The sequence below is a fragment of the Schistocerca americana genome, chromosome 2, assembly GCF_021461395.2.
Source record: "Schistocerca americana isolate TAMUIC-IGC-003095 chromosome 2, iqSchAmer2.1, whole genome shotgun sequence".
Taxonomy (NCBI): Eukaryota; Metazoa; Arthropoda; class Insecta; order Orthoptera; family Acrididae; genus Schistocerca; species Schistocerca americana.
In genome coordinates, this window is record NC_060120.1 from 916,200,392 (window position 1) to 916,218,040 (window position 17,649).

Below are 17,649 nucleotides of genomic sequence, written 5' to 3' on the forward strand. Positions count from 1 at the left end.
CCCACTAATTGTTTAAATAAACAGTATTCCATGCACTGCAGTCAATTTCCAGACAAATTCTTTAAATAATCAAATAAATTATATTCCACACATTCCCCTGTTTACCATAAATTATTTAAACAATATCCCATACACCCCAATCAATTCCCCATCAAATAACAAAAATCCAATCAACTGAGTCCTTTTTCTGGCAATTCCAGATGGGGGAGATGATGGGAAGTGGGGAAGCGGACGAACCTGGAAGATTTCACAGAGGAGGAGGGGTTAATTAATTGTTCAATTTAATAAATTAGTTAATTAATTTGATATTAAATCTGGGTTTGTACTGCTAAGGGAGGTACCAGTGGGGCGGGGGAGGAGGAGGGGAAGGGGGAGAGATGCGGGTTTCTCAGAAGGATAGGAGGGCCATAAAACAACCCTGAGGGATCATAAATCAGTTAACAGAACAACAGGATAATGGGAGGGGGAACAGGTTACACGAAAAACCACCTAGCAGAACAATAGGTCAAAGTCATAAATCAATAAGCTGTCATAATTTAAGTAATTTTCATATCAAATGTGTGTCAGAACTAAGGTCGCCCCATTACTAATGTTCTGTACAGAAATTTCGCAACAATGTGGAGCAGAAAAGTTGTCCATATACACACATGTTAAATGCTTTAACAGCAGTCATGTAGGAGGTAATAGGAAAAGGTAAAATCCCTGAATGCTCTCGCCTAGAAGAACTGAAGGAAGGAACAGAGCTGATAGTTGAAACCATAAAACAAGTATTTTGTAGGAAGATAATTTGATATGTATTAGAATTCGAGAGTATATGTTCTTTGTATTTGTCAAATTACTGGATGCAGAAATAATTAAGATGCGGTTTGATGTTATAAGCTAAAAATGAAATTTAATATTATTAAAATTACACCTGACAAAAATAAGAAAACAGAAACAACACGGAAACTGACTGAGGATATATAAAATTAGAGAAAAAATATCATGAAATGAGTACCGACTGAAACCAATATAACTTCGTGCTCTGGAAGAGAGTGGACTGATGGTACATATACGGGCCATAATATTGGAAACAGGAGGCATTCTTGAGACGTGGTGTCAAGGTGAAATGCCCATAGTATCCCGCCCATGAGCAGTACAACCTAACATCGGAGCATGACATCAGTGTGCAAGAGGAAAGTTACCAGGGGCGATTGTAAACTGCGATACGACTGTTACATCTTCCTGGCTACTGATCGTTGTGTTTATTTCCTTGTAAGATGTCGTTATTTCTTCGTAAGCATTTTCAGCTGCTGAGAATCATTTTATGGGACTGTTGTGAACATATCTTAGCTTCTGAACCGTAATTAGGATTGAATTTCTTAAACAGCAGGTGTCGTATACCTCGGGAAAACTGTGTAGTGTTTGTGTTACAAAGAAGGTGTTTATGGTAGTTGTTTTATGATCGTAAGGAGAGAAACTTGCAGGAAGAATGTGTGTCACACGCTGGGAATACATTTATTACATTGTATTTCACATGACTAATTGGTCGGAAACCGCACAGCTGTAGCATTTTGCTTGTTTAAGTGCAGAACCGTGCAGCCTTTGGAATGTGTTTATGTTCCACGATCATTTCCCTCTTTCCGATTGCTTCACGTACGGATACCACACAGTGGAAAAATACTTCAGAATTGTCAGCAGCCGGCCGGGTTGGCCGAGCGGTTCTAGGCACTACAGTGTGGAGCCGCGCGACCGCTACGGTCGCAGGTTCGAATCCTGCCTCGGGCATGGATGTGTGTGATGTCCTTAGGTTAGTTAGGTTTAAGTAGTTCTAAGTTCTAGGAGACTGGTGACCTCAGATGTTAAGTCCCATAGTGGTCAGAGCCATTTTAACCATTTTGAACCAATTGTCTGCACAAGTGATTTACGTAAAATGTTTCAAACTCTTTATCTCGATCATTGACAGAGGTTTCTGTGGTACTGCAAACCTTGTGTGGGTACTTTTGCTTTACAGTTGACCTGTTTACGAGATCAGTGAAGTTTGATGCGTACTTTCACACGTTAAACACCGCTGCTATGAATTTTTATGTTTCCCATAAGACATATTTTCCATTGCTGGCGAACATTTTATCGGCCTGATGCGAGCCTAGCATAATTTCTGACCGCAACCAGGTGTGCGCACTGCGCGCTATTCACCTTTGAATATTTTGCATGTATCACAGACTATATTTTTCTCTGATGCAGAAGGAATTAGTCCTGTCACCTTACAGTTTGTCACCATAGCCAGTGGAATAAGAAATTTTCAGGGTGGACCTATATCATACAGATGTATGTTGGACATATATGTCTTGCGTTAGAGTATTAAGTGCTTTGCACACCACATGGCTAATATTTCGGAAATCAAATAGTTGTAACATTATAGTGTCTTTAAGTGCAGAACTGTGTAGCGTTAGGTGTGCAATTGTTTATGTTCCATGATGATTTCTCTCTTGCCAGTACCTTCTTGCTACTGACTTCAGGCCGGCCGGGGTGGCCGAGCGGTTCTAGACACTTCAGTCTGGAACCGCGCGACAGCTACGGTCGCAGGTTCGAATCCTGCCTCGGGCTTGGATGTGTTAATGTTCTTAGGTTAGTTAGGTTTAAGTATATCTAAGTTCTAGGGGACTGATGACCTCAGAAGTTGAGTCCCATAGTGCTCAGAACAATTTCAACCATTTTTTAACTGACTCCAGATACTAGAAAAATACCTCAGAGTTGTAGCACAAGTGATTTACGTAAAATGCTTCAAACTTCGTCTGTCTGGAGCTCTAGCATGCATAAACCATAATTTTCTTCTTAGCTGTGTGTTATATCACTCTAACACTCTCATATCTACCATACGTCGATAAGGGCTGCCAACCTCCTCAACATGCACGCACGTGGAGAGATCTTAAGCACTTGGGTAGGTGCCGCGAGTAAGATTGGTGTGGAACAGTCTTCGCTGAACAGCAGTTACAGCAGTTGCGGAATGTCGTGGGTACAGTACCCTCCTAGTCAGTTGCAAATCAAATTGGCGATATTGTTGCAGGAAGGGTTGGTTGAAGACAATGTGCGGGTTTCACTCTCCAAATTTACGTTATGAATGTGAGAATACTCTGTGACTACCACTCACATACGGAAAGATGGACACTCGTAACCGTATATTCTGCACTATGATGCAAGTGCTAGAAGTATGTACTTAATCTAACTGCTTTGGTATAGGACGCTCTCTTGTATACTTTAGTATTTATGTCCGAGAACTAATCAGAAATGGACGTACTGCACTCTCTACATTCTCAAAATAGTACATGGTACACTCAAAGTAGTGGAACGGTGGTTTATCGATGATACAAAGATTGGGAAACATGCTGTCATGTTATTGGTTAGCTTTGAAATTACTGGAAAACTGGTAAAATTGCAAAAATTCGTCGCACCATCAACTGTGGTGCTTTTTACAGTGCATCATTCCACATCGACAATCTCTTTTCCATCCTATCAGTCCACTGGTGTGGATACCACTTTTTTTGATGTTGAGACTTGGTGGGAGCAACACCGTCTGAGGATGCCTAGCACCGATTGTGTACATGTCTGCAGTATGAAGAATAAATACGTAAGACACAACAAGGAGCAGAACGCAAAGTGATTTCGGGTGTGCCGCAGGGGAGTGTCGTAGGACCGTTGCTATTCACAATATATATAAGTGACCTTGTGGATAACATCGGAAGTTCACTGAGGCTTTTAGCGGATGATGCTATAGTATATCGAGAGGTTGTAACAATGGAAAATTGTACTGAAATCCAGGAGGATCTGCAACGAATTGACGCATGGTCCAGCGAATGGCAATTGAATCTCAATGAAGACAAGTGTAATGTGGTTCGAATACATAAAAAGGAAGATGCTTTATCATTTAGCTACAATATAGCAGGTCACCAGCTGGAAGCAGTTAATTCCATAAATTATCTGGGAGTAGGCAATAGGAGTGTTTAAAATGGAATGACCATATAAAATCAATCGTCGGTAAAGCAGATGCCAGACTGAGGTTAATTGGAAGAATCCTAAGGAAATGCAGTCCGAAAACAAAGGAAGTAGGTTACAGTAAAACTGTTCGCCCACTGTTTGAATACTGCTCACCGGTGTGGGATCCATACCAGATAGGCTTCATAGAAGAGATAGAGAAGATCCAACGGAGAATAGCGCGCTTCGTTACAGGATCATTTAGTAATCGCGCAAGCGTTACGGAGATGATAAACTCCAGTGGAAGACTCTGCAAGAGAGACGCACACTAGCTCGGTACGGGCTTTTGTTGAAGTTTCGAGAACATACCTTAACCGGGGAGTCAAGCAGTATATTGATCCCTCCGACGTATATCTCGCGAAGAGACCGTGAGGATAAAATCAGAGAGATTAGAGCCCACACAGAGGCATACCGACAATCTTTCTTTCCACAAACAATGTCCGCCCCCGGTAGCTGAGTGGACGCCGGCACGGTAGCTCAGCGTGCTCGGTCAAAGGGTTAGCCGCCCTCTGTAATAAAAAAAAAACTGAGTTAATAGATCAACAACGAACTTAAAAGGGTGTCTTACGACGTCCGCCCCGATCATATACAACGAAAGAAAACGAACAAAATGAAATTTAAAAAAAAAAAAAAAAAAAAGTGGTCAGCGCAACAGACTGTCAATCCTAAGGGCCCGGGTTCGATTCCCGGCTGGGTCGGAGAATTTTCTCTGCTCAGGGACTGGGAGTTGTGTTGTCCTAATCATCATCATTTCATCCTCATCGACGCGCAAGTCGCCGAAGTGGCGTCAAATCGAAAGACTTGCACCAGGCGAGCGGTCTACCCGACGGGAGGCCCTCGTCGCACGACATTTCATTTTTTTCCACAAACAATACGAGACAGGAACAGAAGGGAGAACCGATAGAGGTACTCAAGTTACCCTCCGCCACACACCGTCAGGTGGCTTGCGGAGTATGGATGTAGATGTAGCTGTAGAAGTTCTCAAAATTCTTGGTTTCTCATTTTCATTTGATTTACGGTCTTTGAAGAATTCCGAAAAGATAAGCTTTTGGTTCGTACATGCCTGGTGCTTTAATTCGAATAGTTTGTGTTAAAAGTTTAAAATTGTATGACTACGTTAAGTTTCTTGATATACACGATAAAGTTATGAGTGGCAAACTGTGCTCATAAATTTCACGGTTCTCGGGAAAGAAACAAAAATATTATTACCTTTCGTGGCAACAGCTTCTTTGTTCATGTAATTACGACACTCCGATGTGCAGAATGGAAGTTAGTTAAATGGCAAACTTGACCTTTCTCGTTATGAGAAAGATTTTTGTCCTGCTGTCCCGTGCAGATTCTACAAATCTGTCGTTTATTTCTTGCAGGCTCAAGAACTGAAGGACGCTCCAGGAACGCTGTATCCATTGCAAGGTGACGTCAGCAGCGAGGAGAGTATTTTATGCGCCTTCAAGTGGATAAAGGAGAATTTAGGAGGAGTCGATGTTCTTATCAACAGCGCTGGCGTTTGTGGAGAGAGCCTTCCCACAAGTAAGTGAAACACAGTTCACCTCCATTGAAGTAATATACATGACAAGTCATGATGCACAAAGAACCGGAAAAGAGATTTAACGTTTATATGGACAGATGGTAAATTGCGGACATAGCCCGCGTTGAAAAGACTTCTTGTACACTTACTGTTTTTCTCTTGCCACTGTTGGATGTCTTGTTTGTCTCGTGTAATATGTTCTTGTAAGAACTGCGTGTAGCATAAGAAGCAAAGTTGTTAAAAAATATTGACGCCATTTTCGATAAAGCGTCGTTTAGTTCACAAAGTATGAAATGCTCAGTCAATCTCGAAAGAACAAAAGAGGCAGATGATACAACAATTAATCATAGGCCGCCTTGTGAAAATGGCGAAGGCAAACCTGTAGTCTATAGCCGATGAGGCAGTTTCATGATGAAAGAGCACAGAGAGTGCGTGATAAGCCAGATCATAAGACCAGCTGCAGATCACGTATCCAAAGCAAACCAACAGCCTTAGCTGTTCACAGGCCGGCAGATTAAGCAGTGCCATGTTGAAACGGCAAACACAATGCGAGATAAGCCAGCTGTTGAGACTAGCTATAGGACACGTAACTGTTGTTCATAGCTCGCGGAATTTGAACGAAAAATAAAGAGGAAGAATTTCTCAGCTTACACACAGATGCACGCACGCACGCACACTCACGCACGCACAAAGGTTTATTTCGTCCTATATATGCATAAGCCGCAACTACATCGGATTGGAACACAGCCTGACATTTACAGTAACTGTAGTAGTGCGGTATAAGGGATATACCAGCGTATTACAGTAAGCGAATCTGCGGACTTAACTTCAGATAATGCCGATCTGCTAGTATGTTTTGTTTTGATCTGTAATAGTTCCGTAACTACGACAGTTTAGTCATTCCATTAGACAAATGATGGTTGTCCATATTCGAAATTGCGAATACATTTCGAGATACTGAAGACTGACGACCGTTGATCAACAGCGACTGTAGCGGCGCGACATTGGGATGACCTGACTGTGGTCTGACTGTGAGACTACACCGATTAATATAGCGTTACTATAGCCAGAATAATCTCATTTTAGTTTTGATTATCTCTGATCTCAGATAGGTATTGCTTTCCTCGATTCCTCCCCAACAGTTGTTAAAGGCTCTAAGAACTATGGGACTTAACATCTATGGTCATCAGTCCCCTAGAACTTAGAACTACTTAAACCTAACTAAGCTAAGGACATCACACAACACCCAGCCATCACGAGGCAGAGAAAATTCCTGACCCCGCCGGGAATCGAACCCGGGAACCCGGGCGTGGGAAGCGAGAACGCTACCGCACGACCACGAGATGCGGGCCCCAACAGTTGTTAAAATCATTAAATAAAAATCACGTATTTTATTTACACTGATGAGGCAAAACATAATGATCGATTACTTAAAAGCCTGTTGGTCTACATTCATAAGGCAATATAGAAGCGATTCTGCCTGCAATGTATTGTACGAGCCCATGATAAATTTCCAGAGGTTTTCCCCGCTCAAATATTATTTTCTAGCATACATGAAGAAAAATATTAATTCCAAATTGTTGCTTCGTGATTGTAGAAGTTCACAAGTGAACGAAAATACATTTTATTAATGATTCCTGTACAAATTTTTCTCTTTCTCATCAACAAAGAACTTCCGAGCCATCCTTCAGCCACGAATTCTGGGGCATGGAGTATCTGGACGACCAGTGAGTGATCACAAAGTCCCATTACCCTCCATGCCGTGTCCACATCTTCGTATATGGTTGCATTAACATGTGAACAAGACAGACGACAACTATGAAGATGTGTTACTGTTATCAATTGTTGATTCCAGAGTGTCTGCATACGCCATCGTTTTCACAAAAGAGTATGGTTCTACTGCATGTACCATGTGAAGTTCTCCTCAACACTGCTGGCATGATGGCAGTAAATGCACCTCGAACAGAATCATTACGTACATCTGTCTTGCGACGTGTGGCAACAACCTTCCGTTTAATGAACACCCCAAAACGCATTGTCGCAAGATGACAGATCAGGACTTAGGAGTGGCTACTCCAAGAGTTGCAAGCAAATGGACATAATAACATCCTGTCCATTTATAAAGAAATACCTCATTGAGGCATTCTTTAACGGCGATACCAGAATGGACTGGCGCCCCATCCTGCTGGAATCATATACGATCGAGCTGTTCCCGATCTTGCAGATGTGGAAGAAACCAGTCACCTTATATGGTGACATATGCAATGTGATTCACAGCACTCATGAAGAAATATGGGGCTATCAAGTGGGTTTCCTGGCATTGCAGCTAAGTTCATGGTAGGTTGTGTTCACGATCGCCATAAAATGTGTTTTCTTTAATCTAGAAAAGTTTCTGGTTTAGCACTGCGATATATTGCCCATTTGTCCGAAAAAATCCTTTTTCCCTTGAAGGAAAATATATGAAGACATCGATCATTCGTCCACTCAAGCTTGATGACTTTTTGCATGTCTTTGTCAATCAGTTCGTTCGCAAACGAAGGTTTACATGCCTGTAGCTTGAAATTATACTTTATATGTTTTTGTGATGTCGAGTACGGAACATACAATTCCAGTAACCACATCCGAGCGCATCGACTCCTTTTGGCGAACCTTCGACAGAGGCTGCATTCTGCACACAGGTTTCCAGTCGTGTTGATGGCCGTCCTCAGTGGGACTTACCTTTTATGCATTCAGCTGAACAGAGCTTTTTCTCCCACCGTGAACATTTTGGTTTTAGTGGGGAAGATTTATGAAGCATTTCAATGAAATTAAGCCGAACAGTTCTCATTGATTTTGCTGTATGGGATCGTTTGTGAACTCACGTGCCCATTGTGATCTGTTCCTTCACGGCGTAAGTGGACTAATCTGTTATGATTTGGATAGGTATCAGCATCTACAGCAATTAGATAACAGTTGATTGACGTATCTGTAATACATATGGGGTAATGGGACTTTGTGATACCCCTGTATACGTGGTCGAGGCGCAGAACAGTGGCCAAGGAACAAGAGACAAGGCGCCCCGCCCTCTATTTCCAGGAGTAGACAACATATTTCACGATGTCATTCTTCCTTGACATTTTCGTTCCACATGCCACACTCAATCATAGGTCTTTCTGATGTGAATACGTATTTCAGAACAGATCCAACTAAGGAGCACCAGTCCCTGAAACAGAGTTGCAATGTTTACATTACATTTACTCCAAAATTAACTATGTCAATCAGACTTAAGTTATGTCACTTGAAATGCGTATAACTAAAACCTGTTCACTTTTTCTCGTTGCCTGAGCAAAGGCGACCATGCAGTGTGGAGGGAGCTGCACCACGCCTGCTGTTGTGGGGGGGGGGGGGGGGGAGGGGGGGGGGGGAATTTGCGGAGAGGAGAGGCGAGAAGAATTCTCGTATTACCTACAAAGCGCACGGTCGGCATTTCCTACCGATTCCTTGCTGTGATGCAAACGATGCGAGGAAGAGAAAATTTTTGTGAAAGCACTATTTACGTAGACGTTTATCTTCACATGTGGTACATATTCGTATCACACCACAAAGACAAAGAAACGAACGCACACCTGTTAGTTGCCCACTGAACGACTGTTACTGCACCGCTGAACACTGGTAGATCGTATACTTTGGTAGAAGTTGCAAAAGGCACGAAACTGCCAAACTCCAGCCTCACCTGCAGCCATTATGTTCGTACTTTCGTCTTCGCTTATTTCAATCCGTGCTTCTTAGGCCTCTCATAGTAAATATGAACGTCTTCGTCACATCGCCTTCCCCATCTTTCAGTACTCAGTAGCTTCAACGTTAGGACTGATGCGAGGGTCATTCAATAAGTAATGCAACACCATTTTTGCTCAGTCAGTTGCGATTAAGAAAATGCGGAATTTGATACGGGACATGGTGGAATATTCCCGCTTCTGCCCTTGTAGTTTCAAGAAGTTTCAGTAGGTGACGACGCAATATGTAGCATTCAAAATGGCGTCTGTAAGGAGGGGTGCGTTCCAAGCAGAGAGTTGTTGTTGGGTTTCTTTTGGCGGGAAACCAGAATATGGCAGGTATTCATATTTGCTTGCAGGATGTACATGGAGACCTGGCAGTGAACAGAAGTTTGATGAGTCGTTGGTTGAGGTCCAGCAAATCGTCCTAGCTCCTGCGTTCCTGCCGGCCGCACTGCGCACTCTTCATGTGTTATAACTTGTGGCCACTCTCATTCGACGTGATCGCCGGATCACAATCAAACACCTCGCTGCTCAATTAGACGTTTCTGTAGGTAGTGCTAACACACTCTTCGTCCAGTTTGGGTACTGAAAGATGTGTGGCCGTTGGGTTCCTTGACAAGTAACAGAAGACCAAAAAATAGCAACGAAGAATCGTTTGTGCAGAACTGCTTGCGCGTTATAAGGTTGATCGTGAGAATTATTTCTTGAACATCCTGACAGTCGATGAAGTATGGGTCCATCACTTCGTAACGGAAACAGGGCGTCAATCCATGGAGTGACGTCACACTACCTGTCTTCCGAAGAAGACGTTCAAAGACGCATCCCCAGCCGGTGAAATCATGACTGCGACTCTGTTACCAGTCCTCCCTCATTGTGCTACGACCAGCTTTGCACTGCATTGTGCTACCTTCAGGAAATTGAAGAAACGATTTCAGTGTGTACGTCGCCACAAAAGTACAAACGAGTGCTCATCCAAGACAGCCCAGAGCCTTACATAAGTATGCACACCCTAGAGAACTCACAAACCCTCATTGCACTCTTCGTCCTCATCCACCTGCAGCCCGGACCTCGCCCTTTCCGACGACTTTCTGGCCCATTAAGGAATGCATTCCGCGGGATGCAATAAGCTGATGATGGGGAAGTTATTGAAGCAGCAAGACGTCGGTACCGACGTTGTTCAGAGAATGCCACCATGTCAGTATACAGGCTTTCCCCGTAAGGTTTGAGACGCTCGCATTGAACGGAGATAATGTTGAAAGATACGGGTTTGTACCCAATAGAGTGGGGAATAATAAGGTTTATTGGAATCCTGAATAAAAGCGACCTGATTTCAGAAAAAAGGTTGCATTACCTATTGAACGCCCATCGTCTGTGACCATTCAAGACTGCTCAGCGTCGCTTTGACGGACAAAATCAAACAAATATTTTTCTCACCAAACAAAGGAATGAAACTGCTATTCCGATGCGTTTTCAGCATCCTTCACTATTAGTATTAGAGAAAGACTACGGCAGTTAACATGAAATGCTTGAGAATTTATCTAAAATTCGAGTTTGCATTCCCATGTTCTTGCCTTTCGTATTACAGCCGGTATCATTGCCTTGCTGCTTCGCGTCCGCCAGGGATATTTTCATTTCTTTGTGTTTTAAGAGTACCTCTGTAAGCTCCAAAATGATGTATCCCACCATTACGGTAGTGTGCTAAGAAAACGTTTACAATATTCATATCACAAATGTCATCAGCATACACAAACTATCATTGTCCTTTGGTCAGGACTAGAAATATCCGGCGTACAGCCCAAACCAATACTGTAATATTTAGCAATACCAAATTTTGTTTTTAGTTTTTTAAGGGAAGGTGAGAATTGTGTCGCTTTGTGTGACTTTCCCGAGATAATGACAAGACTTATTCTCACCAGGTTTTGTTTTCCTTGTATGTTTGTCCAGAACTAAATCAAGTTTTCCAAATAATCTGAATCAAGTTTTCCAAATAATTCGACCAACTTAAAGAAACTCTCGTAGCTGTGAGTAAAAAGTTTGATTTTTCTCTTAAAGGAAGACTCTTCCTATCCAAAAAAGGAAAAGAGAAAGGAAAGTGAACAGTAGCTCAAAGGTTTTTTATTACGGTCTTCCGATGTGGGATTTTCTCAATTAATATCTGCAGGACTCCTACAACAATATTTTTGGCAGATTTCAATTTTCTGGAGAGCTCCACCCACTTATTGTGCGATTCTGAGTGCACTTAGGACCTACCGCAGCTGACTAATATCTGAGAAATCTGCCGCCAGTTATTGTAGGCACCTGTAGTGAATAACATTTTTAATCTTCGGAAAATGTTTGTAACAGAAACAGAAGCATAATCTGAAATTTTTGAATAAATTAACCATTTTCTCAGAACGACTGCACCCTTGCAAACTGTCGTGGGGAAGCAGGGGTAGTACCGTAGACAACCGCATCGCGAGACAGGTGGCAACCAGAAGAGCTGAGTACTGCATTGTTGCTTCTGCTATGCAGAATGTGAGGACATAGGACAGCGGTTTGTATATAAATGCTTTACTTGTTGAAGCAAAGTGTATAAATCTTCAGTGCCCATTTAGTATCTCCGTAGCACATAAAGGAAAAACGGCTATAATCGGATATCGCGAAGGAGTGCTTGCGACATACTCGTCCTCGATTTATGACTCAAAACCAGAAGTGTCGAAAGCACTTTCATTTACTGTAATGAAAATACGAGTAAAATCTTAAATGAAGTTGTCTGAATGCGAACAGTATGAAACACGACGAAACTATATAAACAATCTGTGCAAAGCAGTTTAGCTCCAGAACAACATTTTATACGCTTCTTCCGTATTATATTAACATTATCTGCTGCTTCTGGATTCATAATCGAAAAGGAAAAGGGAATGAGGGAAAATTTTAAATTATATTTTCCTGCTTTGTTTGCAAACTTCTTTTGAGCACCGTGGTAAGAGGAAGATTAATGTAAATGGTATACATGGCAATCTAAAGATGATGGAGAGATAGGGGAAGGTTGCCACGCATCATTCCCGTGTAAACACCACTTAATTAGGATGTATTTATTCAAATGACTATAGTATGTCACGGGCACAGCATTTGTAAGTTATTCCTTATTTATTTACTACAAAGTGCTTTCCTCAGCGATGTTGCTATGGGTGGTTCTATAGTGGCTTTCAAGCTGACGTAGGTACATTTCAGATGTTTTGCAGTGACATGGGAGAAAAAAAGCATGCAACATTGGCACTAGCAATATTTGCTATTTTAAAAGACGCACCCATGGTGATCAGCTAAGCGCTTCATTAGTTTTTTGTTTCCGTAGATAATTTATACTGAAACATTAGGTTTTGTGAATGATTTATATTACCATGTTACCCTCACATTTATTCATATGTGTAAAACTTTCACTGTCTGGTTTAAGTCATCCTTGTAGAGCCATATTAAAACTTACGATTTTGCCGCTCTCAAAAATTAGCCGCCTGGACAGCACCATAGATCACCGGATCACTTTCCCACCCCCTCCCCCCCTGAATGCCGATTACCTGTTCACAGCTCGAGATCAGACAAGAAAAAGGTGAAAATATGAGGAAGAAAGAAATGGAGACAGCTAGTTTCATTTGTTAAAAAAAATTAGATATGACTTGCGGATACTTCCAGAGGTGTGGCCACGATACAATAAGATTATTCGGTTTGACAGTCCAGGTTATTTCATAACGGAGAAAAGAAGAAATTTTATGTAACGAAGTAAATTACAGTCACGCATATACATTTATTTTACGTATTCGAGTGCTTCATACGTATATTTCACATACAATCGTGTAATGATGTAGGCACCCAGTAATGATTTTTGTGCTAGTTAATTCATAAGGCAGTGGGTTTTTATGTTTGGCCCTTAAAAGTGGCAGCTCATCCGAGAGAAACTTGTAATTTCTGCTATACGTAAGGGATGCACTTTATTTGAAATTCAGTCATTAGCATAATAAAAGGAACTGCTACACTACAAAATACTCAAAATACGATGCATTGTCTGAGCGTAATTTTGAAAATAAGTTCATTCTCGCAGTTATTGTTAGTAGAATACCTTAATAAAAAATTTGACATAATAAAGAATAAGAAAGTTGAAAGATAATTAACGTGTTAAATAAGATTTTAGTCATTGTGGTAGCCGCTTACGTGCGGAGTAGTTGGCGCTTATTCCAGCTGCCGGCCCTTACCGTTAACATTTTAAGGGCCGGGATTAATCTCTTGCCCAGGCGTTGCCACCTTCGCTGCAATGACTCTTCATTGGTCTCTGCTCCAGTTCTACACACTACTTACAGTGTCACGTGCCAGCAATACTACCAGGCGGAATTCACTCTCTCAGTGGGCCAAGGATCAAAGTCACTTGGCTCAACAGTGGACATTGTGAGGAATGCAGGGCTAGATGAAAAAGAAACTGGAATTAAAGTAGCTGAGATAAATACAAATAACCTCACTTATGCAGATGACACCGTACTGATTGCAGAAGGTGAGAAAGAGTTGAACATCCTTTTACTGGGGGTGAAAGAAGAAAATAGAAATGCTAGTCGAGGGTGAACGTAAAGTAAACGAATACTATGCAACTACACCTATCACTTCATGGCATACGGGAGGAGAAGGAAAGTAGGTAGTTTCTGTGATGATGAATGCTGCCAACAAGTCAAGAGTCTGATGTCACTTAGCGGAAAGGTGACGTACAACCCTAACAATGTTTTAAGTAGTAGAGACGCTACTTTAAAAACAAAAATCCGTGTTGTAAGGGCTATGGTCATTCCAATTGTGATGTACGGATATAAGACCTGGACCGAAAGAAAGGCTGAAGGGCGTAGAATAGACTCCTCTGAATTGTGCTATTGCTGGAAACTTCTTACAGTTCTATCAAATGCAAAGAGAACGAATACAGCAAATAAAACCAGACTGTTCCTTACGAGATATTTCATGGCGTAAAGCCAAGAGCTGCCACGTCATTCGGGAAGGACAGAACAGAGAAGACTGTAAGAAGAAGTCAATCAATCGCACGCTTAGCGAACCTCCCTCCAGGACGACAACGTGACAGAAGCGGCCCCAGGTGAAGAGGACGCAGACACTTAGGATCGTCTATACTGAAGAACACTATTTTGCGTGTTGCCCTTTGCTTGCGACATATCTGTGTAATCTAAGTTAAGTATCTTTAAATTTCATTTTATAATAAAATTCGTTAATACGATTTGTTTGTATGCTGTCTAGCGATCCGAGAAACCAGGTTTCCTAGACACCTCACATTTGACGACTACACTGAAGCAGAAACAGACCCACTTTGGGCACATAACGATAAAACATGATTTGCTGGAAAATACGTTAATGCTGGGCAAGATCGAAGGCAGAAGGAAAAGAGGGCGACTAAGGATGACATAGATCGATGGCATCTCAGCAGTGATAGATTCCAACCTGGGAAGTCTGCAGAAGAAAAGATGCAGGGCAAAAGAAGTAAGCGTGCTTTAGTTCATGGTCTACCGAGAGTCGGAAACATCTAAGCAAATGGTAAGAGAGAGAGAGAGAGAGAGAGAGAGAGAGAGAGAGAGAGAGAGACTAGAGACGAAGTTAGTACCGTTTTACTTGCTGGATTGATTCCAGAGTGCGAGGTAAGGCTTGTCCATCTAACCTCCAACATTTATTCTTTTTTACCAGTGTTACACCATGAAATCATTCCCTGCCGCATTCAGTAGAGTAAGCCTGGTACAACATCCCTGATTCTCAAACGCTGTTTGTAAATAGTGAGGCGAACGAAATTTCGCCTACCAGACAGTGGACAAAGGCGGGTCAAACATCTGGATGTTCAGGTTGTGTGCTAGCAGTTCACCACTATCATACGGCATTGGTTAACTTCTTTCATTAATATTGTTTCTATTTACCATTCTCTAACATAGCAATTATGCATACCTTTGGTGTTGTATAGATGGTTCAAATGGGTCTGAGCATTATGGGACTTAACATCTGAGGTCATCAGTCCCCTAGAACTTAGAACTACTTAAACCTAGCGAACCTAAGGACATCACACACATCCATGTGTGTGATGTCCTTAAGTTAGTTAGCCGGCCGAAGTGGCCGAACGGTTCTATGCGCTACAGTCTGGAGCCGCGCGACCGCTACGGTCGCAGATTCGAATCCTGAATCGGGCATGGATGTGTGTGATGTCCTTAGGTTTGTTAGGTTTAAGTAGTTCTAAGTTCTAGGGGACTGATGACCTCAGCAGTTAAGTCACATAGTGCTCAGAGCCATTTGAACCACACCGGCCGGCGTTCTATAGATATTTTACACCTACAGAGCTTGTTTCAGTAATTTTGGTTTAAGGTGAGTCGTTTCAGTTAGGCAGCAACTTCCATCCCTGCAGTACGACACAAGTCTACATCGTTCATCTGTGAATTATTTTTCTTCGAGCTTCTAATTAGAAGTGTATTATTTGGTTTTTTTTTTTTTTTTTTTACCTGTGGGCTTTGTAGTTTAAATTCACAAATTTGTTGCATGTTCGTTTATTTATTAGGCATGTTTCTGATAATACACCAGTTACAAATTCATTTATGATGGTTCCTTTAAAACGTTTATGCAACATTGAAACTGAAAAATTAAATATCACGGAATGAAAAATGATGAACTTTATTTTTTTGCCAGTAAAAGAATTACAATGTTATAGTTTTACAGTGTAAAAAGTGGCACACCTTAAAATAGAATCATTGATACAAATCCTCAGCGAGAGGAAAAGTCTATTTACGCTGACAATGGTTTATAAACCTGAGAGCTTTCTAAAAACATGGTCTGCATTTCAGAAGCAATACATGGAATGGAATAAAATATGTAATATTGGAAAGTCTGAACCTACTGGTGTGAAATTGGTAAAGTGAGGTTTGGAACTGTTGGAAACCAATAAAGACATCGTTGCACCCCATCCAGTGGCCGGTGGACGTACAGAATGGTCAGAAAAAGTGTGAATAGTTGGTAATGCTGCAGGGTACGTTGTGCTGCGAAATAATGCTATACGTTGCGCCTTGTGTGAGTAAAGTAAAATGGAAGTTAGCAAGTCAGGCCGTTGCGACTCCAGCGCGCAAATCAAGAGGCCCGCTAGAGACAGTGTCACCAAACGTGTTCTACGTGTGGTTCCCTAATACAGAAAAAGAGAGCGGCACAACAGCTGGACATGGGACGGTGGTAATGTTCGAACCCGAGCCAAAGGCTGAGCAGTCTCGTAAGCTGTCATCTATGCTACAACAACTGACACAAACTGTATCTGGCGGGCTGCTCGACGTTGCGCGCTCGCGGCCTGATTCGCTTACTTCAATGCTCATTATTTCGGAGACGGCACAACGTATCGAGTCCTTTTCTTATCAGTTATTTCTCACCTCAGCCTACCCTGCAAGGTTTTCGGACTGTTTCTAAGCACCACATATATGATGAAAGTGCAGGTGCCAGTGACGTATTTACTTCCGAATGCTAAACAAGTTTAAGAATCAGCCAGCGGAAGAAAAACACATTGTGACTATTTTTGAAATGAGAAGAACACGGTTCTGGATTTTCTTAATCGCAGCTGTTCATAAATAGTGACAGATACATTTACCTTTCACAAGCATAAAAGACGTCATTAGAAGGAAGAGATTACACACGAACACGATAGTGATTAAAATTTATATTGATAATGGTCAACCGTAAGAATCGTTGGCAACGAAACTGGCACCTTCTTGGACTGGATCAACGTCAGTTATCCATCGCACAGTCCAAATGTGAACCCTCCAACTTCTACATGTTATATCCTATGGCAGACAGTCTTCAACGTCCGCGATTTGATAATGTTGGCGCGGTGAAGTGGCTGTGAAGAAGTAGAGTTCTTTAAACGACAATCACGGAATAAGCTTCAACGGTGGTAATCAGTCACTACATTTAAAATGTTGACTGTGGTGCATAGCAACATTGCATTCAGGCACAGTAACTTTAATGACACAAGCACTTCGAATGTTGTGTCAGTGAACAGGGTTTCAGTACAGTAATAGTCCTTCGCTTTGTTGCTGACTGATCGTGGTGGGATACTCTGTTCCCAGTGTGGCGTTCGCTGGGTTATTCGGTGGTTTGGTATTTAACTAATTTGTAAATAGAAATGATAATCTTATTTCATTACATTGAGTAATTACTAAATAATTTTTCTGTCGGCTAAAGACTTGATCAAGTTGCTAAAGAACTCCTAGTTAACGTCGTGTTAAAGTGTTGTCTGTAAGTTGTGTAAGTGTCACTAAATCACAGTTCATACAACAGATTCCTTACAACTATTTATTAAGATCGAAGCAGTTATCTTCAGCAAAA

General features: G+C 41.7%; 1 protein-coding gene across 1 annotated transcript in view; it reads left to right on the top strand.

The window, feature by feature from the left end:
• LOC124594545 (dehydrogenase/reductase SDR family member 11-like) overlaps positions 1–17,649 on the top strand; it is a 73,029-nt gene that overhangs the window by 15,148 nt on the left and 40,232 nt on the right. The window contains exon 2 of the mRNA XM_047132917.1: positions 5,379–5,541. Within this exon, the coding sequence (XP_046988873.1) occupies positions 5,379–5,541 (163 nt within the window). The remainder of the gene's footprint in view (positions 1–5,378; positions 5,542–17,649) is intronic.